Source organism: Eurytemora carolleeae, unplaced genomic scaffold, assembly GCF_000591075.1.
Source record: "Eurytemora carolleeae unplaced genomic scaffold, Eaff_2.0 scaffold960, whole genome shotgun sequence".
Taxonomy (NCBI): Eukaryota; Metazoa; Arthropoda; class Copepoda; order Calanoida; family Temoridae; genus Eurytemora; species Eurytemora carolleeae.
In genome coordinates this window covers 46,412-72,756 of record NW_019396855.1, presented here as the reverse complement: position 1 = coordinate 72,756, position 26,345 = coordinate 46,412, and the positions used below count along the sequence as shown (strand labels likewise).

Below are 26,345 nucleotides of genomic sequence, written 5' to 3'. Positions count from 1 at the left end.
AAAACCCAGTTTGTATATAACCGTTTATGATTAATAATTTTTTTAGTTAATCACACTTTTTAACGAACTACAAAAAAATAACTAAGAAAGGCTTCTTAGCTTAGCTGATGGCTAAATTATAATATCGAAATTCTTTTCTGTCAAGTTTTTATTTGGTGTCACCTCCCTTTTATAATTTATTATCTAATTGCAAGGGATATAAGTATCATTCATTCATTCAAAACTTAACATCTTTAGTACACAGCGGTACAACAAATTAATATGAAAAATAAAATCAGAATATCATTTTTTTTGTCCTACTGTGTCACATCTTAATTTTCAAAATCTTGAACAAATTTCAATAACGTCAAATTAAGTAAAATAAGTAAAATTAACGTAAGATTCAAAACTTATATGTTTTCAACCATAACTCCTCTTGTAAAAGAGCTTATTTATAATAACATGAGGACTGAAAGATTTGAGACCGTTATAAATTTATCCTGGAAAACATGTTAACATATATTTAAATACTATTGTAGATTACACTAGAGCAGAAACCCAGCTTTGCCCAAAAATTAATATTTTTCTTCTTTAAAAGTCGACCTTCTCAACTTAAAACGTTGAAATCAAGATAAGAACATTCACGTTGTTCTACCGAATTCTCCAATCAAATCGGTAAAGGGGTTGATGAGTTATGATCAGACACACTAACAAACAAACAGAGATTATTACTACTTTATAAATATATAGATATATGATCTATTTAAAATACATGTTCCCTACATGTTTAAAGACGACAAGTATTGACCAAAGCTTTATGTATGGAATATTCCTTTTTGCTCTTTATCAAAATCTAGTGACACATATAGGACGTTACATGATTAATGAGCGAAAGATAATGTTTGAATAGAAAAAGAAATATTGATACTTTTACTTTTCATTAATATATTCAACGAAGCTGATCAAATAGAGTCTGTTCATTGTGTCCCCAGTTTGAACGAATTATCTGTGTCAAAGTCTCAATTCCTTTGGTTAAAAAATTATTTAAAGTTTCCGTTAAAATTTCCTAACAAGGAAATAACTTTGTAAAGCATATTAGAAGATAAGTTAAACTGGATATTTAAACTATAATCTTTTCTTGGAATTGAACTCAGTAAAGGAAACTCTTTCCTAGACAAATCAAATTTTTGAATTAAATTTTACTGAAGGCTTGCCTACAGTCTAATTGAATTTGCTATACTTATGTCAAAATTTGAAAAGCTTATAAGTTTGCTAATAGCATAAAAAAACTAGAAATCGTATCTTCATTTCTAAATCAAATCTTTTGTAAAAGTAAAAGTCTGCCTATCATAAAGTGATGAGCGATCTTTATACCTATTTGGCATGTCTGTTGGATTTATCAAGAGCTATTTTGAAGAAAAAATATAACTTCTAGTTTGTATGAATTTATAACTGCATTAATAACTTATACCAGTAATGTCGCATAAAATTTACATTCTCTAAATAAATATATTTATAAATGATAACAATTTTTCATTGTAATATATTTTTTAAGTCCAGCACTAAAAATAATACGTTTATACAAGAAAAAATTAAACCAACCTTAAATTGTATAGACTTAAAAAAAAGTAAAAAGTTGAAGATAAACAGTTTATTTTATTTTTATATAAATCTGACTGTTCCCGAATATCTAAAACGCAGAATTATTTTCTCGGCTTGTATGTTTCTTTTCCCCCCAAATAAAATTATTTGTAGTGAAATTAATGCAAAAAGTAAGTATTCCTAAGTTTATGTAAAACTATTCGACAATTTTTTTCTTTAATTGATCTTCAAATCTTCCCTTATATTTTCTATTCATCTCAATCTTTTCAAAAATATCAAGAAAGGTTAAAAGGGATAAGTTTTTATTAAGACCATTGTTCACATCTTTTTATGTAATTATAATTAAAATGTCTTTTTTTAAAAATCCATATATGATGTTTATATCTGTCATTTTTATTTTTAATGCATCAATTTAAACAAAAAACCTGCAACAAAATTGTTGGTTTAAAAAGCAACAGTTAAAAGCTAAAATTGTTACTGGAAAAGGGGCGCGAAGCACCCTAAAAGCTTAAGTTTTTTATAAATCTATAGAGCCAACCAATTATCTTTTGTTTTTATGTTCAGTTTCCTATCAAAAAGAAGTTTTCCACTTAACTTTTCTGTCTGGGATTCTCTGGTAAAGGAAATCTAACAATCAATGAATCTGGGGAACTTCCATTTGTTCCTTTATGTAATATGGGTTGACAGAAACTAGAAAAGAATAAATAATGAAAGAAGCTGTATTCTGTATACGAATAGCTTATCTTAATCAAAATCAAAGTAATTTTTAAATGTTTGCTATTTTGCCAGTCTGTTTGAAGAAAAAATGTAATCAAATTTTTCTTATTTGAGGTAATAAACAGATATCAAGTAGTTAACAGTTGGTCAGGTCAAAAAACGTTTAAACTTTTTTAACGAAAATAAGGATTTTGTTTTGTGAACACTGATTTTTTCTCTTAGAATATTGCAAAGAAAGATTCATCAATAATTAAACATGAACATTTCTCGGCCTCGTGTCGTTTTCAAATGAATTTTAAACCTTGAGATTTATTTTTCTTGTTATTCAAAAAACGATGATACAAAAATAAAAAGATGTCTGTACAGTGTATCACTTTCTAATTTCGGTGTTTTAACTTTTACAGAGGGTAACTTGTTCCAACCACTAGAGTTGACTGTTGAGACTTTCGACAGTCCACATTTTATAAACCTACATATATTTAAAGTAAAGCTGTTAACCCTATTCCTGCTGGGGGGCGGAATGGGGTCAATTTGACCCCCAATTGTAGTTTTTTTGTCATAACTCAAAAGTATTGGTCTGAGGCTGTTGAACATTTCTGAATACCTATAGCCCTCCTTTTAGGTCTAAAACCAGGCTTTTATACTAACTGCCTGAGTCCTCAGACACACTGCAGCACGTATGACTACTTTTTCTGCAACAAACTAAGTCTTTGTTTTTATCCACTTAAAGTTGTCAGATTTAGACAATTTTTAGCTTTTTGGAAAGTCTAGTAAGAAATTGTAAAAGTTTTGCTAGGACATTTTGGCATATTAATTTTTAGTTTTACTTAATTACACATCAGGTTATTTAAATTTTGCAAACATTTTTGCATATTTCAAATAGCATGGTCAAAGGCTTTTCAAAAATATATATTTTATCATTTTTTGAACATTTTTTTAGCATACATTTTTATTTTATAACTGGATATTGCAAAAAAAAATTCAATTTTTGCAAATTTGAAATTTTTTTTGTTGCAGATTCTAAAAGTAGGGCACTAGAGCTTTTCATTTGTCATTTTTGGACATCAAACATGGAATTTAGAGGGGGGGTCAATTTGACNGTTTGTAAATATTAGGAAAACATGTTTGTAAATATTAGGTAAACATGTTTGTAAATATTAGGAAATCATGTTTGTAAATATTAGGAAATCATGTTTGTAAATATTAGGAAAACATATTTGTAAATTTATTTTCACCAGTTTCGATCTACAAAATAAAAATGTTGATGCCCTGTGTGTATCTGTTTTTTTTTACCAATAAACAGCTAAATTTTTTAAATTTTCCAAAGAAGATACTTCTCAAGTTATATAACAATTCCGGTTTTGAACTTCTTTATTATTCAACAGTCGCGCGCCGTTAATACCTTCTTGTATAGTACGATTGTGACCTACCCTATGCTTTGAAAAAGAAAACTGAATCTCAATCATATGAAAATACATATTGTGAGAGTGAACGTAAATTTTTAAGTGGGAATCGCGTTTGAATTTTTTTTCATGTTCATCCTTTTTAGATTCTGAGATCTGATGAGAATCAACTAACAGAACTTCCAGATCAGCTTAGATTAGTCCTTAGGAATTTATAGTAGAGAAATATCTGTATGTAAAAAGTTTAACTATTTTGTCCTACAAATTAAAAAATACAGTCATAGGGTATTAGAACCCACACCCCCTTCCTGATCAGTTAAAAACTTTTTAAACCCTGCTTTTGTTCCTTCTTTGAATTTTCAATACCATAAAATTGTTCTACTTGATTTCAAGACTCTGGGTTATATCCAAGAACAATGAAAAGAATGTTGCAGAGCATGGTGCAGGAATATCAAGGTAAATTCAAGGTTAAAGGCAATATATGCATAATTTTAAGTGACCCTACATTTGAAAATCACAACTGTACCCTTTAAACTTTCCACTGATCAAGGATGTCGCGCGTTGGACATATAATTGATAAACACTTTGTTTGCTAGCTGTTTTATATTTAAGAAAATAATAATTTACTTTCGAATTACATTTCTATTACACCACTGCAATTTTAAGTTACTAGAAATACTCATTTGTGCCATGCTGCTTCTAAACTAAATTTAAAGACCCTTAATAGTAAAACTATTAAATATAGCACAGATGTATAGGGGTTTATGGTATGGAAAACAAGAATTTTAACCTTCAGCTAAAATCTAAATAAAAAGTTTTATCAAAATCACATTCACATTTATTTTTACAATAAAAAATCAGTTCTGTATAACCACAGTTTAAATATTTCTTCGTTTTGATTTTTATTACAAGAAAAAAAAATAATTTTCCAAATAGACAAGCTTTATCCAGGCATTTATTGACTTTTTTACTGACTAAAATGCATTTTTCTAAAAAAAACGCCATGAGAAAATACGCCGTGAGAATATAAAAAAAAGAAAGACCGCCACTTTGCAAAAAAGTCCAAACTTGTAAAGATTTCAGTTAGGTTTGAAGTTATTTAAATTTTGCAATTTTAATGACCCTTAGTTACTAAGTAGATATGATACGTTTTTTATGCATAATATAAGCAAGAAATAAAGAAGAGTTTGGCATCGTTATTATATGTTTTTAAAATTCTTAGGTTTTAGGAGGCTTTACAAAAATATACGAATTCACACGTAAAGGAATTGAGTCTTTGCCACAAACTCTGATTTTATAAACCCTATATCTTTGGAAACCAATGTTTTAGATCTTTGACATTTCAAACTATGAACTCTGTTAGATCAAATAATATAAGATTGAAATATCAAAGGGGAACGTCATTGGGTTCCAAAGATATAGGGATTAGAAAGAAAGAGTTTGTGACAAGGACTCAAATCCTTTAAAATCATTTTTTATTAGTTTTCCTTTTTGAAGTCATGCAAAATTGACTTTGGCAGTAAATATAAGCCTGAACGAAGGAAAGTCAATCGTTTTTTTAAAACGATTTGAAAAATCGTTCAGCTTATAACTTCTGACAGTGTTAAGATTTGGCAAAACGAATAGATATTTTTTTCTTTAGATTTAGTCATATTTCTTTATTTTAGTTCTGTTATTTTGTCTAGGTTTATCTAAAGTTTGTTTGCTTTGATGAAGGGTTGTTTGCTCATTATTAGACTATATGTACACAAACTTTGTTTATAAAGAATAGGACAATTCTAGTTCTCTGTTTTCATCTTCACCTTGAGGAGGCTGCAAGTGGGGTTTAAACGTTCGAACTCTTCGCGATTCTACGTTTTCTTTTTCTTCACCATGCCACTATAAACTCTACCTATTAAAACTCCTCTAAAAGTAAAAATATATTTTTTATTTAATGTGCTCATAGGCCTACAGGCCTATTTTCCCAAGTTCATCCTTTAAACCGCATCATCATGAGGATTAATACAGTTTTAAGAAAATTTCAAACCTTGATTCTTTTTTAAGTTTTTGTGTATTAATAATTTTTGTAATTAGGGGATTATTAGATTAAAAATAAAAATTAACTTTTTGTATCTATGGTTTGGTGATTGAAATTTTCTTTCGTTATAGAACTAAACACTTGCAGCAACCTCGAATTTTCTAATTCCTATCTCTTGATATAGTAAACCTTTCATATAACCATTGACCATTTAATCTAGCTCAAAGTTTTACGACATTTCACAGATAAAAGGATAAAAAATACAATTTGAGGATATAAATATGTTCCCTCGGGGAAATTACGAATACATATATATAGACGATGTTAATCTATTCTGATGATAAATAAACAAACTAAAATTGGTAAGTAATGGAAAACAATAACAAAAATTATAATGATATAATAAAAATGATAATAATTTGTTGTTTTATGATAAAAATTAAGACCACATTCAGCAAAACAAAAACTGAATTTTTATATTCAAGACTATTTTCAACCTTCTCAAAAATATCAAATTTTTATTTATAGCTATTATGCAGTATTGAAAATGCTTAAAATCCAATTTTTAAAATAAAACTTTGGATTCATAATTGATAAAGCAAAATAAGATTTGTGACACAATTCGAATAGCGATATTAATGTAGAGATAAGTTATTAATGAATTTAGAAATGGAAACAGAGGCAGCTTATTAACTAGGGAGTTAAAAATGTCCAAGGTAGGGTTACGATATTTTAACGAGAGTCTTTTAAAAAGAGTATTTGAGGCCCTTTCAAGGACTGTAGACGTATCTTCAAGTGACACTCTCTCCCTATACACTTGTTTACTATAAATTGTTGAAAATAGTTTTTATAAAATGCAACATTAGCAACTTTTGACCGAAAACCTAGGGAAACGTTATTAAGAAAATGGGTTGATAAGCCTTGATATTTGTACTTACATTCAATTATCAATATAATAAAGTTCGATTTGCTCATATATATATATATATATTTATTTGTATATATGTTAGCTATAGCTGGACAAACGGTTGAATCCAATGGGCTGATTTTCTAGAAAAACCAAGAACAAGATTGCTTATTTTCTATGTTAAGATTAATTTTTATTTTCTCAACATGTTCCTATACATTATAGTTTATTGTAGAACTTTTTTACATTTTATGTTATTTAATAATTTTAAAAAACTATTTCTGAAAACGTATTCACCCCCGAAGTAGGAGTTTTGAACGTTTTTGTGCGCTCAAACTCAGGATTTACAGATCTTAAAAAAGTTTAATATGTCTCAAATGAATCCGAAAGAAGTTTTCCACAACACTGTTCAGTTCAACTACCTTACATAGCCGGTCACTCTCTTTATGTTTGAGTTCCTTACTGCAGAAAGTAGTTTAATTGTTGCTCGGGGCAATTAAATTGAAAAAATTATACGATTTCGAATCTCCAGAAGAAATTAGAAAGTGTTAAATATTTATTAATTTGATTTTTTTTAACTTTAAAACTTTAAAAATTAAAGTTTTAAAATGGTGTTTTTAAAAAAAGAAAGATGTTTATAAAATTTAGAAAATGGGAGGATCTTATGGACCATGCTTCTGACCTTGGGAGAGACAGTCAGGAGTTCATACAGATTCAGTTTGATACTTTTAGTAGATGCATAAGCAGGTAAACATAAATTATGCGGGAATGTTATTTAGATTTATCCGAAAATAACGGAATTTTCAGTGACACTCCATTTATAACGGTGCCCTTGAAACCCTAATCTGATCAATTGAAAGAAAACGTCGTAAGTGTTTAATTCTGACAATTTCTCAATTGTATTTAAAGGAAGAAATCCGCAAGTCGCTTTTTCAAAGAAACCACAAATAAACCAAAAAGTTTTCAAAAACAAAAACATGGATTACTTATTCATAATTGATCAGTCAAAGCTTTTCACGGTATCAAAAACTTTACATGTAATTACGTTTCTAGTTCCTTTAATTACTTTATTTCTAGACCTAGTCGGACACGACTAGGTCTAGAAATTATACTGTTTTTAAAGTCAAATACACTATATACTATAAAATAATACTATTTTTAATGTCAAATACATTACACTATAGTGGATGTGCAAACTGCATAGTATTTGTTTTCAAACAATAACTTTTAAATGTGTAAAAGGGGGTGGTTGCTGTTTTGCCTGTACACTGTTTGCACTTGTTATTTACCTTAACTGTAGTTGTACTTTAAATAAAACTTTTTATTTTGGCATTTAACTAAAAATAATATGCCAGGGGTGTCAAATAAAAATTTCTAGGTTTTTTTTGATTGATGGTCAAAAACTCTACTTCATAATTTTAAAATTAATAAATGCTTGATTTTGCAATTAAGATACTTTTCTTTTATATATTTTCGAAAAAAAAGAATTTGTGTGATTGTTTAGGGGAATAATCGAGGTTTTTAATTCCAAAAAAGTTGTCTTGCAAAAGTGTTTGTCTGCTAGAATTGCGCAAACATCGCGTTATAATCTCATTTTTGATTTAACATTTGTGCAATGTTTTTACTCCACAAAACGAGTCGGCCAAGAAATAGAAAAGAGGAAGAAGCATTGAAACTAAAAGCATTGAAACTGGCATAAATGTCGTTGCAATAAAGAAGTTCTTTTTGATATAAAACAAACATATAATTTTGAAAAAATTAATGTACATCAAATCCTGTTAATGTACGTACGTGCTTGGATTTCTAGGGTGAGTGTATACATGATTTATTGATTTACGAGCTATGTTTTAGGGAGGACAGTTAATTAAAAAATCATTATTGAAATATAAGTGATTTCAAGTGGAAATTTTTCACCTATTTTTAATGTGAAAATCTTATTTTTCAAAAATGGTGTGTTAGTTAAAAAATGTGAAGTGTTGAAATATTTCTGCACTAAACCTGATTAAGTGCAAATACAGTCTAGGAAAGTAATTCACGGAAAAAATACCTATGTCCAGAGACCAACCATCTCCTTTAAATAAGAGTGAAAGATTCAATAATATGAAACAGATTTGCTTAAAATATATTTTTAGTACTGGAATGCCTACCTTAGAACAGTTCAGATCAATCTACGGAAAAATATTAACAAACTCGTTTAGTCTTCGAACAGATAGGTATTCCTTTTATGTTTTCACTTTAATTGTTACTCAGTTCTTGTTACAAATTCCATATGTTTATCCCTATATCTCTGCAACCCGATGTTGCCTCGCAGACCTTTGATATTTCAAACTATGAAGTTTGTTAAATCGATTAGTCTCAGTTTGAAATGTTCCAGGGTTACGAAGATATAGGGATTAGAAAATTTTATTTTGTGTCAAAACTCATTTTTTTTCTTTATTAATAAAAAATCTTAGGTTTTCACGTCCAGAACCTTTTGGTACAGGGGTTTACCTTCTTCCATCTTTACTAGATCATTCATGCATTCCTAACTGTACAGTTGTGTTTAGGTAACAAATAAATATTTCTGAATTGGAATTCTAGAATATAATTCAGTCCAACCTTTGCTTTCTATGGTTCCATTAGTTTTGAATTATAGCCTCATTAAAACTTTTAATATTCAAGGCCCCTGGTCGCTCTGGCCTGAATTTTGCCGTTGATTTTAACAAATTTGCTTGTATATTGGCAAAAGGTATTAAACTCAAAATACAAATAAGAGGCCATCACATTAATTAAATTTCTTTTCCACACTTTTTAGAAAATGTTACATTTTATTTTTCGTAAATATAGGGGCAAAGAATTGCATGTAGTTGCTACTGAAGAGATCCCTGAAGGTCGGATAGATGAGGTTGCAAAAATTAGCTACGTGAACAGTATGGATGACACATCAACTAGGTAATCTATAAAAAATGGGTTAAGTTTTTGCCACACATTCTAATTTTCTAATTCCTTTACAATGGCAACCCAATGCCATAGACGTTAAATATTTCAAACTATAAATTCTGTCTGCAGATCATATATTCGAATTTTGAAATATCAAATGTTTACAGCATTTGGTTGCAAAGGTATTAAGAAATCAAGGTTTGTGACTAAGAATCAATTTCTTGTTCTTGTTTGTCTTTTTGTTTGTATTCAATAACGAGTGAACCGATCGAGACCTAATTTTTGTTTAAATACTCTGTATTTAAAAAAGCACAAATTTAACGGATAAGATTTTTAAATTACGATGTAAAAAGAAAAATGGTAGGTTGAAAAAAGTAACAGTTAAAAAACTTTGTGAACAATAAAAATTCACTCTTATATCTTGTGCATATTTGTGTTCTGACCTTTTCTAATTCTGATATTATTTTATTCTTTGTTATTGTATTTTGACATAGTCCATGTTTTTGTAGTCTTTTATGTGATTTATTCAATCTTAAAATAGAACCTTTTATCTGTATTGCAGACAAGCACAGCAGCTTGGAATCTGGTATTTTAAATGCGATTGTACACTTTGCTTAGACAAAAGGTAAAAGTGTAATTTAGTCAATACTAAATTCTTGTCACACCAGCAAAAATTAATTGTATTTTAATGCTTAAACCACAATCTTAATAAAATTGAAACAAATTTTATTTAATTAATATAAAGGGTTTCACTTACCGACTAAGGATGAAACTGCAGACTGCATGTCTATCTGTTTGCTATTATTAATAAATCCCTTCAAAATACTAACTTACTTTCTTTCCCAAATCTTTAAATAAAACTTAATCATAACATATCCTACAGACTGTATAATCTATCTACATCAACATAATTTTTACTCAGCTTGGATGGAAGTAAGCATGGAGTGGTTTGTGACAATTGTGGAGTTCCGTCTAATATAAATGTTAAGGTAGAAATTTAGCATTTTAGAGTTTTTATTTAAAGTCTTTGAACGAAAGCCAAGCTACTTTTCATATCTGATATTTTTCTGAGGTTTGCTCATCTTATTAACTAAATTTTCTTTGTAATAATATTCCCTTATATGTAAAGCATTGTGGAAGACGATACCTGGCTGCCTAAAACAAGTTCCACAAGATTCACCGAAATGAGATAGAACGGATACGGGGCATTGAACTTTCAGTCTAACACGTGGATCTTGATATTATCACATTTTCTGAACCCTCTAGTAAAAGTTATAAGAAATATATATACTGGAAGTTACTTTATGCGTTCCATTAGAGATCGACCTCACGTCCTCTATAGCATTGCCTTTTTAACGTTTTATTTAGTACAAAAATATTCTAGATTTGGAGTTTGATCGTGAAGTGTATGGCATGTGGATCTCAAATTAGCTCCTCTAGAATTTCCAGGTAAACATTGAACAATTTGCATGAATTAAAAAATACGGAGTAATTTTTTAAATTACAACGAACAAAAAGCAATCACCTCTAATTTTTGAGTTGTCTAAAAGCACCTTATAAACTTCAAATCCATTTTGTTCCCTTAGTAAACCAAATAATTTTCCTCAGAATTTTTTTTCGAAACCACATTCTGGAATTAAAAATCAAACATATAAAACTCTTTTGATAATCATAATATACTTCCCACAGATAAATTGACAGAAACATTGAAATAAACAAATTTATCTTTATCTTTGGATTACAGCTTTCAATGTAGGCATCACTACTCTAAGCCAAAAAATCATTAAAAAGACGATTTTGCGGAATTTTTAAACTAAATTTTCTTCTTATAGTTATATGAATACTCAAAGGAATTGAGTCTTTGGAACAAAATCAAATATTTAAACCGCAATATCTTTAGAACTCGATGTTGTAAACCTTTGATATTTCAAACTTAGATTATTTGATCTAACAGAATTCATAGTTTGAAATATCTAAGGTATGCAACAACATTTGGTTCCAAAGATGTAGTGATCAGAAAATAAGAGTTTGTGGCAAAGACGCAATTCCTTTGTGCTATGAACATTTGAGGTTGCCTTCCTCCCCTAGATTGGGAGGGGGTGGGGGAGGGGGTAATTGTCCCAAATGTCCACCCTTGATTACTGCAAGATGTTAACGTTTGGATTCGAATGGTTTAATCTTTCTTACAGATACCGAGAGCTTTTCACAATACTTGAGCGGGCAGAAGAGATAAATAAGTTGAGAGGAGATGAGGGGGAAGAAACGGACAAAATGAGAATGGAGGAAATGGGAGGAATGAGTTATGAAGAGTTATGTGAGTGGGCTGTTGGGGAAATGGAAGACGTTTTTTCTGAAAGGTTAATCTTTGAATTCAATAAAATCTCAAAAAAATTTAGTTTTCATTTTTCTAAAAATGTTGCTAGTTTTACTTACTTTTTATGCATAAATAGTTAGTTATTAATCTTAAAATATTTTCATCAGGGACATTGTTTTTGTGAAAACAATTCATTATGTGCACACGGTTTGCTTACTGGTGAGTAATCAATTGTTAAAATACCACTCCAGCTTGATATTTAATGTGTGTCCAGCCCCACAAATGACCAAAACAAAAATGGAAGGTAGGTAAACAATTTAAAAATAAGCTAACCATGCTTTGGCTGGTTCTTTATTTATACAAATAATGATAAAAATTAAAATGAATAATGTGATACATACTGCAATGACTCCGTGTATGATGATTTCCAAAAGGTTTATTAAAGCAAAGGAATTGTTAACTAAACAACTACAGAAGTTCGTAGAAAATCTTAGATGAGATATGTTTCAAGTTTATCTCGATGACAATGACGTTTACGTGAATAAAAAAATTAGAAGATAATCAGTTCTTACTTGACTGTAATATATTTCATAATTAATTCGGTTTCATTACGGACCTTGCGAAAATGAAGGGACAACAAAAATTGTCCAATCAATCCAAATTTTATAAATTTTCTAGACAATTTACGGTCAGCCCAGCTTTAAACAATTTAAAGGAAAAAGGAATTAACAGTAATTGATAATTCTTTATTTATATAAGAATGAAAGGTGGATGGCTGGGTGTATTTATGGAGAGAGGGTACTCCCCTTATTTGAGCTCTACTATGGAGCAAATACTGGGGTAGTGGCTGGTCTCTACCTTAGGTACTTTTTCTAATTGATAGTATATTCACATCAGGGGGCTTCGCGCCCGAATTAAATTCCAACTTTTAATTGTTGCCCAATCTTTCAACATTCAACAATAATACACATTTTTGCTGATTGACAATTTTTAATGGATTTTTTGTAATTCTGAGCATCCATAGACCTTCCCTGGGTTCAGCCATGTTGTTGTTAATCGTTTACAAACAAACAGACAGCAAAGTATATAATGATATTTCTATATCTCTTCGTACAATATAAAACAATAACAAAAAATTTTGCGGATTTAATAATATATATTCGCTTATTTTTTAAATCAAAAACTTTTGGACACACATTTTTGTAATTTTGAGCATCCATAAATCTTACTTGTGGTCTCGAAGGTCACCAAAGGGTCCTCCATTGTGAGACAATATGGAGTTGAACTTGTGTCAACTGTTCTGTTATAAAGCAATGAGAGAAGTAAAGTTGGGAATTTTCATGGGAAAATTTCCCGCATTTAAAAAAAAGACAGATTTTCATCTTTTTAAAAATTAGAAAATTAGGACAAAAGTAATTATAGAAAGTGTGATTATGGCAAGTGTAACCATTATAGCAAGTGTAACTTTTGGCAAATGTTATTCATGGCAAGTGTAACTTATGGCAAGTGTTTCTTATGGCAAAGATATTATGGCAAGTGTAATTATGGCAAATGAAACTGAGCCTAAACACCCATGACACCCAATCAAAGTGTATGTATAGATAGATTTTATTTTGTTTTACTTTCAATTTTAAAATCCGAAGGATGATATGTTTATTATTGGTTTTGAGACAAATGAGTATTTTTTTGTTCTTGTTTTGGTGCAATAAGATTCTTAAATATCATAATCTTTGCATTATTTTTGATAATTAAATTTGCATGAACAATTACCTCAATTTGGGCATCAACATTTCCCTTAAATTAAATTAAAATTCCCGGCAAAAAAATCATATTGTACCGTACGTAATAACACAATGCAGTTGCATAGATAGTTAATAAATAATTTTCTGTTTCTGTTTCTGTAGATTGGGAATCTGTTATGGAGAAGAGGGAAATCTTGACATGTCTGCTTTTTATTTTCAAAAAGCTGAAGATATATATAGGTATTTCTCAATTCAAGTTTTTAAAATTTTATTTTTACTTAAGCTAAATATGTATTAGGCTAGTTCCTGGCCAGGAGCATCCATTCTATTTCGAGGATTTTATGAAAATTTATAAAACTTATTTTCATTAAAATTCCGCTCTATGGCTTTATCAGCCTTTATTCTGCATCGTCATACTCCACAAAAACAGCCGAAATTGTAGAATAAATGTAGATATGGCTACTTTTTAAAGGTGCTTGATGTTATGTATTAATCTGACAGTTTTCTTTGATCTTTATAAAGGAATTGAGTATCCCACAAACACAAATTTTCTGATTCCTATATCTTTTCCATCTGATAAATTTTATATTTCAAACTTAGACTATTTAATATAACAGCTTTCGTAGTTTGAAATATCTAAGGTCTACGACATCAAGGTAAAAAGGGATTAGAATATCAGAGTTTGCGGCAAAAACTCAATTCCTTAGATTTGATTGAAAGATAAATAAAGTTTAGTTTTTCACAAAGTTTTACAAGGGCACAAAAAAGCTGTCATGAGATAATATTTCCCCTTATTTGAAACCTTATAACTCACAAATCTTAAATTACTGAAAAGCAAGACAAATATATCTGTCAACAATGTTTTATAAAAATCAAGATAAATAGCTTGCAATGATTCAAGGAAACCAAAAAAGACTATTTCAGAAAATTATTTTGATCAACTTTGTTTCAACCAAAACATTAAAATGAGTATCTCTCTCCGTAGATCTACGTTTTCTCTTTACGTAAAACGATAGATTCCAGGAATACATTCATGGAGCGAACTTATAGCCAAATTCCTAAAATACAATTTTCGGAAATACTTGAATGTTAATATCATTATCAAGGAGAAAGTTTTTTTTGAAGCACCGTACGCGAGCAAATCAAGTTCAAGGCCAGAGTACGCAGTGCGTAGGGTGGAAAATTACAGATTTTGTTTCTTGTATCAGATAGGATATTTGTCACTTTAGAATTTTCCTTCATTCTGAAATTTCTTCTCGGAAATAATAATAAGTATAATTATAAACATTTACCTAAACATTTACCTAAACATTTACCTAAACATTTACCTAAACATTTACCTAAACATTTACCTAAACACATTTCTGATGAAAAGACACATTTCTGTTTACCGTCCTTTTACATTATGATCAAGTGAGAGTAAAAATTGGCTTAAATTTAAACAGTTATCAACTTCTTACATCACCTCTAGGTAATCCAAGCAAAGTAAAAATAGGTTGAATACACGCAAATATCCCCTGCAGATGTTGGCAAGTCATTTTCTGTTAATTTTAAGACATTCGTCTAAAGCTAAAAAGATCGTACCTAAAAAATTCTATGTAGTGCAATACTTATGTGATAAATTTCATAATTTTAATTGTATATTTCCTTACGTCAGTATTGTTAAATTTACAAAATGTATTAAACTCACAAATCATTGCCGCACACTAGAATTGTCTAATCCTTATATATTAACAACTTTTATCTTTTAAACTTAGATTTTTTATCTAACAGAATTTATAGTTTGAAATGTCTATGGTCTACAGCATTGAACGGCAAAGAAATAGGGATTAGAAAATCAGAGTTTGTAAAAAAACTGAATTCCATTTCTAAAACAAAGAAAAAAAATATTTTTCCAAATTCTACAAAAAAAAACTTTAAAGTTGTAAAGTTTACAACATAAGTTTTGTTTTGCTATTCTAGTAATACCGTTACTACACTTAAAAGTTTGTTCTAATGTTTAAATTGCTGAATAAATTTCTCTCACTCTTTCTTTCTTCTTTATTTTTCTGTATCAGAATTAAACATTTGTTTGCAAAACAACACGAAGATTTTATTTTGAATAGAGTCCATAGATAAATAAATAAACATAGATAGCTTATGTACGTAAAATCACCAAGAATTGTACATTCCGCAAACTGGTTTGGTGTTTTAATGGATTTCATAGTAGAGTGTAAAATAACTCCGGTAATAGAACTATTTGAACAACAATATTTCACTGAGCAATATATCATATTGACGAGAACTGAAGAAGGACATGAGAAGGACTAAACTAACTTAAATTTCTCTCTACAGAACTCATGTACACCACAATTACTCAAAGACATAAGAACAGCCAATGTTCACAACTGACCTAGTTAATATGTATAAAAGGAATATCTTTAAAACATCTCTGTACATTTATATCTTTCATGATGAAAAATGTCGTCTTATGCGCAATCTATCTTTATCTATGATAGAGACTAATGAAAAATGGCGACTTGAAAAACAACAAACAAAAGCTAAAATTTATGAATTTACTTTAATATTGGTCAAACTGCATTTTTTTTGTCCCGACCAGATTTAAAGCAATGACAGGGACAAAATTGACCTGTGGCCGAATTTAAAGAATTTGAGCAGCGGTTTAAATTTAAGCTGCGGCTTAAATATGATTGGTTCCACTTAAAATTGTATCAAATGTTTCAAGATTTAAGCCGGCGCTTAATTTAAACCGGGTTTTGGCAGATTTAAAGCGCGGCTCAAATTCTTTAATTTCTATTTCTGAAAACACTTTATCTTTATTTATTTTGTAGATTGTTCCAAAATATTTGATCAATGAAATTGATTGATAAAGGAATTGCGTCTTTGCCACAAATTTGATTTTTCTAATCCCTATATCTTTGCAACCTGAAAGTGTAACCCGTTGATATTTTAAACATAGATTTTTGATTTAACATTATTCATAGTTTGAAATATTTCGGGTATACGATATTGGGTTGCAAAGATGTACGGTTTAGAAATTCGGAGTTTGTGGCAACGACTCAATTTCTTTGAGACAACTTTATCAACATAGCAAATACATAAAATGACCGGTATGGATGTCAGTTTCCGAATGTATTTCATATTTAATTAGAAAAATGTTTACTCTCAAAGTACGCATAGGAAAAGTACTAAGCTGCCTGTTTTTCTTGTTTCTCCTCTTCAGAGTAATTCCATTCTTGAGGGACACCATCAGCAAATATTATATAGAATAACGAAGCTGCAACTGGAATAATACGTAAAGTGAAGTAACCTTGGAAGTTTATAAAATGCTTAAAAAAGATGAAGAATAAAAATTACCTAAAATTGCAATGGCAATTATCCAGACTGGTGCCCACAAATCGACATCAGATGGGTTATCATTGACAAAACTTGTCGCAATCTATAAATTACATTTGTTTTTAATTATCTATAAAGCTTTTGTACATTTTATAATTTCTCTAAAAATTACTTATACCAAAGGAGCCACAAAACCGGGAACAGCTCCTGCACAGTTGGTAATTCCAAGGACAGTTCCTACATAGTATATTCTAAAATTAGCGCACCATCAGCTTAAATATTAATCCAGCTCTGGATTTTCATTAAATTTTATTGAATAGACCGATAATATCTAACATATTATGATTATTATTCTATAAATAATTAAGGTAACTACCGATGATATGAAAATAATCGAGAGTGTACGTACGCGATCACAACGGGTTTGTAAACCTATATTAAAATGCAAATATAGTGACCACTTTGTGTGGATTAATCTATCTCAACATTAGAAAATGGAGGCCCTAAAATATCAAAACGTATGGCATATTTTTCGTAGTTTGCTTTTTTAAAGCCTATTTTTCGTAATCAGGGGGTTTATTTCAATAATGATCACTTTGTGTTATGTTTGACAGAGATTAATAAATCTCGTGAACTGGTCGGATTGGTTTAAGTGGTATGAATAATATGTTAGTTAGTCCAATTTACAAAAACTATCGAAATTCACCAGTTTTTATTTAACATTACATAGAGAGTATTGAGTATTGGCCTCAGAATCTGAGAACCAGCAAGAAAGAGTGATTAGTTTTTATCCTAAATTCGTTAATTAAAGGGACTGAAAGCGTATTCTGAAGTGACCCCTCCCCCCCTGGGCAATGCCCGATTCACTACGGTACCCTTGAAACCATTATCTGATCAAAAATGTGGAAGATATTGGTTGTTTTTCTAAGCTTAAAAGTGTTTATTTCTAATTATTTGCATATGTTTCCTGCTGTAGAAATGCGGAGGTCACTTTTGTAGAGAGACCACAAACCATTTTGAATAGGACATTGGCATCTTTGCATGGAGGGTCACTTGAAATTATTCATACAGTCCCCTTTCACGTACTATGTGTGTTGTGTAAGTATACTAATGTAGGATTAAAATAGAATAATGAAAGCCCGATCAAAAAATAAGAACAAACTTTTTTCCCTCAATAGAGTCTACCTGCAAAATTTGGGGCAATATCTTGAGGATTGGTAATAAATCCTGAATACAAAGCACCTTCTAAAGATACTCCAATCGTGAATACAGCCTTAAATTTACAGAAATTATTATTTTTCTTCCAACCCAAAGTTCTAGGTAATACATTTTTAAGTTGATTGCTCGAAACAAAATTTCTAGAAATGCAGTTACTGGAAATGTAAATATTAAATGAAATGTTATCCAGCATCTTAATTGTATCCTCAAATTTGAAAGATCTTGGATTATTTCTATTGGATAGAAAGTCCCTAATAAACATCTTTTTAACTTTGTGTTAATTTTTACAGCACTGCATATATGATCTATGGAAACATACTATTTGGTAAAATGTAACAAATGTCTTCTTACGTTTGATTTTAAATCTTAATCTTTTCTTATATATTTATATAAAAAGATTAAAAGATTATATATAATTAATATATCTATGAATATATATAAAACGTAATCAAATAATTCTGGATCATAGAATAAAAAGATGAGATAAAAAAGTTTTAGTATTATAACTTGTTATATCTGCTTCCATCCTGATATTTACCAAAGTAAGTTCTAGATTAGGCTCTTCGTTTGATACAGAAAGAACAATGATGAGAAGGCATATTGCAGGACCGGTTTGAGAAAGTGTGTTAAACAATTTCCTATTGTTTAGAGATGTATATCTTTATTCAAAGGAATTGAGTTTTTGTCACAAGCTCATATTTTCTTATCCCTATATCTTTGAAACCTTTAAGATATTTCAAATTATAAGCACTGCTAGATTAAATAGTCTAAGTTTGAAATATCAAAGGTTTAAATGATATCAGGTTGCAAAGATATAGAAACTACAACTTTGGTAAGTGGCAAAAACTCATTTGCCTTTTTTTTCAAAATCATTTATCATGTTAAATTGTTTATAATTTAAAATTGGATCTTTAACAAGTCATTTATTTTTCAAAAAGGAAATACATGAAAGTGTACGTTCTCAAACTAGAAGGGTTCAAGTGTTTTCTTAACAGAAAATAATGCTATTTGGAATCTTTTTCAACAAAAGCAGAAATTATGATGCTGTTTCATCTTACGTCAACCCTTTTTCATACTGACCTCTCTTCTTATATCCTAGGGAAGGGAGCCTCTTATATTTTTATGCTCAATAATATGGCAAAAAAACTAACTTGCAAAAATCCAAATTTATATTACGTAATGATGTTAAATATCAAATAATGTATTAAAGCAAAATTTACGCAAAATCTTAAGAAGTGTAAGTAGAGTTTTGTTATAAATAATTATAAAATAATGAAATCAATAACCAAGGTTTGTTCAGAAAATGAAAAAAAGCTATTGAAAAATTGATAATTACCTTGAGTTCTTAACAGATAGAATGTTCCATTTAATAAGAAAATCACAGATAAATGAGAAAACAAATCCACACAACCACATGCTAAAAAGGAATACCGATAAGTCCAACGTTTTCTTCTGATTTTTGTCAGAAGCGCACCAAATTTTAGTCCGGAGCGTACTTTTTTCTGTTAAGTAATTTCTTATGTCTGTTAAAGATATCTACAAAAAAAAACTTTGCTATTTGGGGTCAAATATGTATGTGTAAAAATACCATGTGTTGGTAGAAAATACCGCAAACAATATTTAAAGTAGAGATGAGACAGCGTACCATAGAAATGTAATTATTATAAATGTGGTCATTACGCTGTAATAAAGGGGGCTGGCATGAAATGAAATGTTGGTAACGTCAGGACTAATGACACTATTGACACTATTTATATGGTTTAGATTACATTATCCTGTATTTTTTAACCTGAACATTAAATGAGGGTAAAAACATTTATTGACATTTTGATTTGTTCAAGTAAATCATTACCAATGGCATGTTCCCCAGATTTTATTTTATTTTATTCATTTATTCTAAATTGCAGATCCTAAAAACCCCGCGCATTATGATCTAAAAAGTTATAGTTAAAGAGTAAATAAAAAAAATTGTTGTGAACACCATTTTCTATTCCAAAGAAGATTTTAAGTAGATTTATAAGTAAATAAATAATGCTGGATTAAAAAAAAAATATGCCGTCTGGGCAAAATATAGATTCGTGAGCGCACTACCGATAAGTTGAGTTTGTGGTCCGTACATAAACGGGTGCAGTGCATCCCTTGGCAATTTGTATTTTGATTTGGTATGAAGGAATTGAGTTGTTGTCAAAAAAAAATGTTCTTATCCCCATATCTTTGCAACCTGGTGGTGCAAACTTTTGAAACTAGAATTTATGTGTAATATAAGATAAAAATTTTAATTTTGTATTTTGTTAAAATTCAACAAATAGTTATTTCTTAATAGTTGCCCTTTTTTAGTAAGTGTTTCTAAGCCATAAGTTGTTACTGCGTTGGAGATTAAAGCTAAAGAGTAGTTAACTTGATTATGATTGTAAATTGTATTGAACCTGAAGTATGGTATTGCTGTCCAAAGACCAATTACAGACGATTTTTCCATATAATCAGGAAACACTTCTTTCAAATACTGAATAATAAGAAATGATTAATTTTCTAAAAACAACGAAGACTAACAATATTCATTTGAATTTTTATTTTTGTATGATCCAACTCTTTCATTGAAAAATATAACTATAGATATGAAGCCAAATTTAAAGAATTTGAGCCGCGGCTTAAATTTAAGCCGCGGCTCCAATGGTTGGTTCCATTTAAAATTGTATTCAATTTTTGAAGATTTATGCCGGCGCTCAATTGAAACCGGTTTTGGCAGATTTAGGCGGCGGCTCAAATTCATTAAATTCGGACACAGATCGATCAAAATACCTCGGTGGCCTGTTTTCGGAATAGAATTCTAAATTCACCATAAAATAATAAATATTGTTGTTGTTTAATTTCAAAATTCGAGTAAATGAAGTAAGCAAACATGCGTAAATGAGAACATTCTAACTTCTAGAAAGAATAATGTTGTCTTATTATTATTATTGAATTACTTGTGGCAGTTCTGTCATGAGTAGATGAAAGCCCCAATTGTTTGCAACATTTGCCACAAAGATAGCCCACAGCGGCATTGATGTGAGCATAGAGCGCCATGGTATTGGAAGGCTGAAAGTGTTTATAATGCAACAGGAAAATATTTGATTTTATTAAATACTTTAAAGTTATTGGAAAGCCGACCTTTTTTCTCTTGTAGCTGGTAGCTCTTTCTTTATATATTCTAACTCCGCTTTAGAAATATAAGGATGTGTATCTGGGGTGTCTGAGATCAAGAATATCCAAAGTGCTAACCATACAAATGTAGCTCCTCCCTTAAAGAGAGTATTAGTGAATTAAGCCATTTGAATGAGTTTCGAAGTAAATTTTTTTTCGTTCTTTTGTTATGTACAATGTGCATGCGGTATAGTATACCAAATTAAAATCTCTCCAAAACTGAGAAAAAAGTTTAACAAAAATTTTATTATTGAGAAGGTTTCTTTGTCCATTAAAATCGACTCAGGCATTGACAACATCTTAAGCCCGGTATGTGAAGTGAGTGAATTGGATCATGATGTTTGCCCCGGGAATGTCTATGAATATCCTGACCATTGTGAGGCCTTCTATCCACTCCCTCTTGAGCAATAACCTTAACATTCTAATTATTGGAGCTCGTGGTCCAGAAGTCCCAGAAGTGGCTGCATCCGATCTTAGTGTGCCTGGATATAAGGACGTGCGAAAAAAGGAAGTTTTCTGGTGCAGTGAGCAGAATGGTCACAATCCTGGGACTTTTGGACATCTGCATGCACTGGCTCGACTGTTATGAATTTCCTGTACTATTTTTTAGTGGGATGTAAATGGAAGGCATCAACAACACAGGGGTGTCCCTCACCACTTCCATGGGGAAGGTATTTAGGTACATACCCGCGACCCAAGTCGGTGCAAGAGGCAATTTTATTGGATAAATAAAATTCTATATAAACAAAGAAATCTCCCTAAAAAGAAATTTTGGTTTAATTATTTTTTGCCAGTTTTGCATTGGAGAGATTTGAATTTGATCTACAAATACATCAGCTGCAAAAGATCTAAACATGTACGAGTACTGATTTTTTTGATGGAACAAACAAGATACCGTTTGCACTGACTCTGTATAGTTGGGAGATGACGAAGGAATTGAGTCTTTGACACAAACTCAAATTTATTATCCCAATATCTTTGCAACCGGATGGATCAAACAGAATGCAAGGTATTAATATCTAAAGTCTTCTACATCGGGTTGCAAAGATATAGAGCTTATAATATTAGAGTTTGTGACAAACACGCAATCTGATTTTCTAAAGAAAAATATCATTTTTTTGTTACTTACTTCAATATAAAAAGCAGCTTCCCATCCTAGATAATCAACAATTATTCCGGATATAAAAAATCCAACAATAGTTCCGATCTAAACATGACAATTTACATAATAAAAATAAAGTTGCTTTTTTTACAGTAGATTTAAATTTAAAAAAAAAAACTTAAAAATAATCGAAAGATATACCTGTCCTCCCGCCATTACAAGGAATGTCATTCTTGATCTTTCACTGGCTGGAGCCCATCGGGCCATCATACTTGTCATAGCAGGGAAGGTGACCCCTTCACACAATCCCATAATAACCCTGATACACTGATTTTACACACTTTTATCATAGTTATAATAAAACAGAAATTTTGGAAATAAAATATCTAAGAAATAAAAACAATTTTTTTATGAAAATATATGCTAAATTTGAGGAAGACTTTTCAATTATGTATTGAATAAATATGGATTTAGGGTAAAATTGTATTATTTTGATTGGCAACCGGATTAATATTAAATAGGTATTATGATTTAAAACTAGATTGGGAACCCAGTTTTCCCTGGAAAATTGACTTTCGCTAAAATAAAGTCGACCAACTCAACTCATTTTTGTAAACCAAGGTAAGAACATATTACCATGGTTCTACCGAGTTACCCCAAAAAAAATTTAGTTATTTATACAAATGAAGTATTTGGGAATTATGCAATTTTGCGAAACAGATCTTAAGATAAAAAATATCCATGTTTAGAATACTTTCACTGACAAATAAAAAGAAAAACCTAGAAATCGTTATGGTTTAAAAATCGTTTCCACATAACTTAACGAGAAGGTTTTCGATTTCTCTAAAACCAAACAACTTAATAATGTACTAAAAAAGATTGTATTTACCTAATTGTAAGGTTTACAAATTAATTTTAATAATAATAAAAGATATGTTAACATTTTAATCATAAAAAATACCCTTTTAGAAAATGCACAAATATTGCTTGACATGCGGTAAGTTTTTGCGTAATGATGGCCAACATTTGTATTATTTTTCTTATTTTGCCTAATGATGGCCAACATTTGTATTATTCTTCTTATTTTGCGTAATGATGGCCAACATTTGTATTATTCTTCTTATTTTGCGTAATGATGGCCAACATTTGTATTTTTCTTCTTATTTTGCGTAATGATGGCCAACATTTGTATTATTCTTCTTATTTTGCGTAATGATGGCCAACATTTGTATTATTCTTCTTTGCGTAATGATGGCCAACATTTGTATTATTCTTCTAATTTGATCTCCTACCAATACGACTTTTTGATGTGACATGCAACAAGATGAGTTTTGAATTTGTTCAGATAAGTTAGCCAGCTGAAGATTAAGTGTTGCGCTGTTATTGAGCAATTTGAAATGTAAACACTACCTGATTGCTACAAGATAATAGGGAAAATCTTGTGCTGAAAATCCTCCTAGTTTTGCTGCTTCAGGTATTAAAAGGGTAAGAGCTGCGGTTAACCCTAGAGCAGCTCCTATCACCTATAAAGTATGCCAATAAAGTGAAACGAGACTAAAGTTTAATGAATTACAAAATAAAGGAATGTAAATTGTTAAAGTTTTCCTCTGCCTTTACTCTGAAAAGTCTAGGATGGATTCGTTAGACAAACTCTCTTTAGTTTTGTTCTGTCGTATTTAGTTGAGAAAAGATTATTTTAGCTCATAACTTTTTAAACAACTGAGCTCCTAGGCATAATTGAAAAACTATTGAAAATTAACTTAAGAATAATTGTAACATGATCCGTCATAGAAAGTAAGCAGTAGCAACAATATCTACTTTTTTAAGCAACAATATCATTGCAAAGTGATGGTGTAAACCAATGATATATCAAAAAATTTGATCCTAATATTTAATCTTGCAGATTTCATAGCTTAAAATATCAAAAATCTTAGGTTGCAAAGATATAGGGGATTGAAATATCAGAAATCGTGATATAACAAATAAGTTTCTTTGATTTAACACTTGAATTATACAAAACACACTGTTGCAATTTTTTTAATTCTAGGAAGCACTCAACCTTTAAAAAGGTAAAAAAAGATCTCGAAAAATAGCCGGCTTATTAAAATTGAACCATGTTTACGCCTCCATTCTTTGTCCCGAGGTCTTTTACTATACATAAATACAGATATCCTCAAACATTCTAGAGTTAAATTCATGACATAAAAAAATACTTATACAACACCTTTTTTCCACCAATTATCTCCGCCATTCTCCCTCCTGGCATTTGGAAAACTACATATCCCCAGTAAAAAGAACTCATTATAATTGTCTGTGCTGTGTTGTCCCAATCAAACAAGTTTTCCTGAAAAAGAGGACGATTTATTAAATAAACAAAAACAGAAACTATCTAATCTACTAAAGAATATAAGAATGATATAATTCACAAATGAGAAACTAATTCACCATTTTGTTAAAAATTAAAAGATGATACAGCGACAAAGAAATCGAAAAATCAGTTTTATAAAGGCGCTTAAATGTGGCTCTATCTGTGAACAATATAAAACAATAATAACAAAAAAGATTTCCTACCTCTAATTCTGTAGTAGTAGTATTAGTATTAGTTTTTGATTTTGTCATCGATGTTATGATAAGATTGATATTAATCCTAAATGAATATAAAAAGATAATTAAGTAAAAATGGAATTCTTTCTTGTAAACTCTCCATTTGCCACAATATTAAGCACGATCTTTTATAATGCAGTGTCCTAAAAAGAACCGATTTTACTAACGTCCCCGTTAATAATTTTTCGATTTAGTTTGGTGATGCCAACCAGGAAAGCAGTAATCTTCGTCTGCTAGAGTTAGGACTTTGTATGTTTATGATTTAATTGGGTGATTTAAGGAGAAATTACAGTAAACAAACAAAATACAGTAGTTCTTCTTCTTTGTTATTTTTACAGAAATGTTACAAACACATCGTACAATTCGTCTTGCAGAACAACAAAAAAATATTTTCACTGTTAACATGAAATATACTGCAGACGTTCTACAATTAGGTAATTCTTAACAAAGAAGATTTTGTATTCGTCACCCTGTACATAGAAATCAAACCTTAGTGTATAATTGAAGACGAATCCGACAAACCCCAATGCAGTAAGAACATATCGACATGGGAGCCTATAATTTTTATAATTATACAATATTCATATTGATTTTTATTAATTGATATTTATTAAATAATCATATTTTATTGGTATCATCGCTCGGTCACATTTCATACAAACTCGGCACTTATTATTTTAACAGTAAAATCTAACTCACTTCATTTATCTAAATTTGCTATATAACTAAATATTTGCATAACAACTTTTATAACTAATTTAAAAACGATAACGTTGACAAAAATAATATTTTGAATTTTCACAAGTAATTTCACAGGCAATGCATTAATTTATGCAGAAAACTTTAGATTTAGCTATTGATGTGCCCTGTTTATAAATAACCGGAAACTCGGTGGTTGCAGCAAGACTAGCCACCAACTTGGACTACGCTTTGCCCAAAAAAAAATTATCATAATCAAATCTTAACCTCAAAAGAGAAGACATAAGCAATTTTTTTATAATATAGCTTATTTTAATTGCTGACATTTTTTAACCTAACCTATTCCAAATCAGGCCAGTTGAAGTTTAGTTCTACAAAATGTAATAATCATAGCAAAAATTCATGAAATGTTCAGGAAATGTCATATCAAGTAAAAATAGAGTGATTATATGAAATGTAACTTTATGACCTGCAAATCTGCTTGAGCCTAATTGATTTAAATCTATAAAGTATTTACAAATAAATATTTTTCGATATTTTTTTTTAAAAAATGTGCCTGATCATTTTGAAGATCGGTTCAGCGTCTATTGAATAGTTTCTGAC

At 29.9% G+C, this 26,345-nt stretch overlaps 2 protein-coding genes and 1 long non-coding RNA gene across 4 annotated transcripts in view; 1 reads left to right on the top strand and 2 right to left on the bottom strand.

The window, feature by feature from the left end:
• The window catches only part of LOC111709426 (N-lysine methyltransferase SMYD2-B), a 41,011-nt gene extending 26,821 nt beyond the window's left edge, over positions 1–14,190 (top strand). Inside the window, exons 6-19 of one of the 2 annotated variants that reach the window (XM_023483087.1) lie at positions 3,848–3,909; positions 4,095–4,157; positions 7,274–7,372; positions 8,758–8,838; positions 9,079–9,171; positions 9,452–9,556; positions 10,107–10,169; positions 10,467–10,533; positions 10,929–10,993; positions 11,734–11,901; positions 12,026–12,077; positions 12,618–12,721; positions 13,763–13,840; positions 13,899–14,190. In XM_023483087.1, the coding sequence (XP_023338855.1) occupies positions 3,848–3,909; positions 4,095–4,157; positions 7,274–7,372; positions 8,758–8,838; positions 9,079–9,171; positions 9,452–9,556; positions 10,107–10,169; positions 10,467–10,533; positions 10,929–10,993; positions 11,734–11,901; positions 12,026–12,077; positions 12,618–12,721; positions 13,763–13,840; positions 13,899–13,971 (1,173 nt within the window). In that variant the 3' untranslated portion in view covers positions 13,972–14,190. Of the gene's footprint in view, positions 1–3,847; positions 3,910–4,094; positions 4,158–7,273; positions 7,373–8,757; positions 8,839–9,078; positions 9,172–9,451; positions 9,557–10,106; positions 10,170–10,466; positions 10,534–10,928; positions 10,994–11,733; positions 11,902–12,025; positions 12,078–12,617; positions 12,722–13,762; positions 13,841–13,898 lie in introns of those variants that run through there. The other variant, XM_023483088.1, reaches the window with a different exon arrangement.
• Positions 10,542–13,417, bottom strand: LOC111709429 (uncharacterized). The gene is made up of 3 exons (XR_002766857.1): positions 13,088–13,417; positions 11,070–11,174; positions 10,542–10,806 (listed from the first exon to the last, which is right to left on the bottom strand). It is a non-coding gene; the product is annotated as an uncharacterized LOC111709429 (long non-coding RNA).
• A 2,529-nt stretch (positions 14,191–16,719) lies between the features above and the next one.
• On the bottom strand, positions 16,720–26,345 carry LOC111709422 (sialin). The gene is made up of 16 exons (XM_023483084.1): positions 26,299–26,345; positions 25,533–25,598; positions 25,011–25,086; positions 24,664–24,783; positions 23,850–23,962; positions 22,641–22,758; positions 22,467–22,544; positions 21,305–21,435; positions 21,121–21,232; positions 20,581–20,657; positions 19,491–19,571; positions 18,693–18,792; positions 18,122–18,209; positions 17,115–17,173; positions 16,958–17,039; positions 16,720–16,883 (listed from the first exon to the last, which is right to left on the bottom strand). Exons 1-16 carry the CDS (start codon positions 26,304–26,306, stop codon positions 16,789–16,791), a joined length of 1,404 nt encoding a protein of 467 aa, XP_023338852.1. The 5' UTR covers positions 26,307–26,345; the 3' UTR covers positions 16,720–16,788.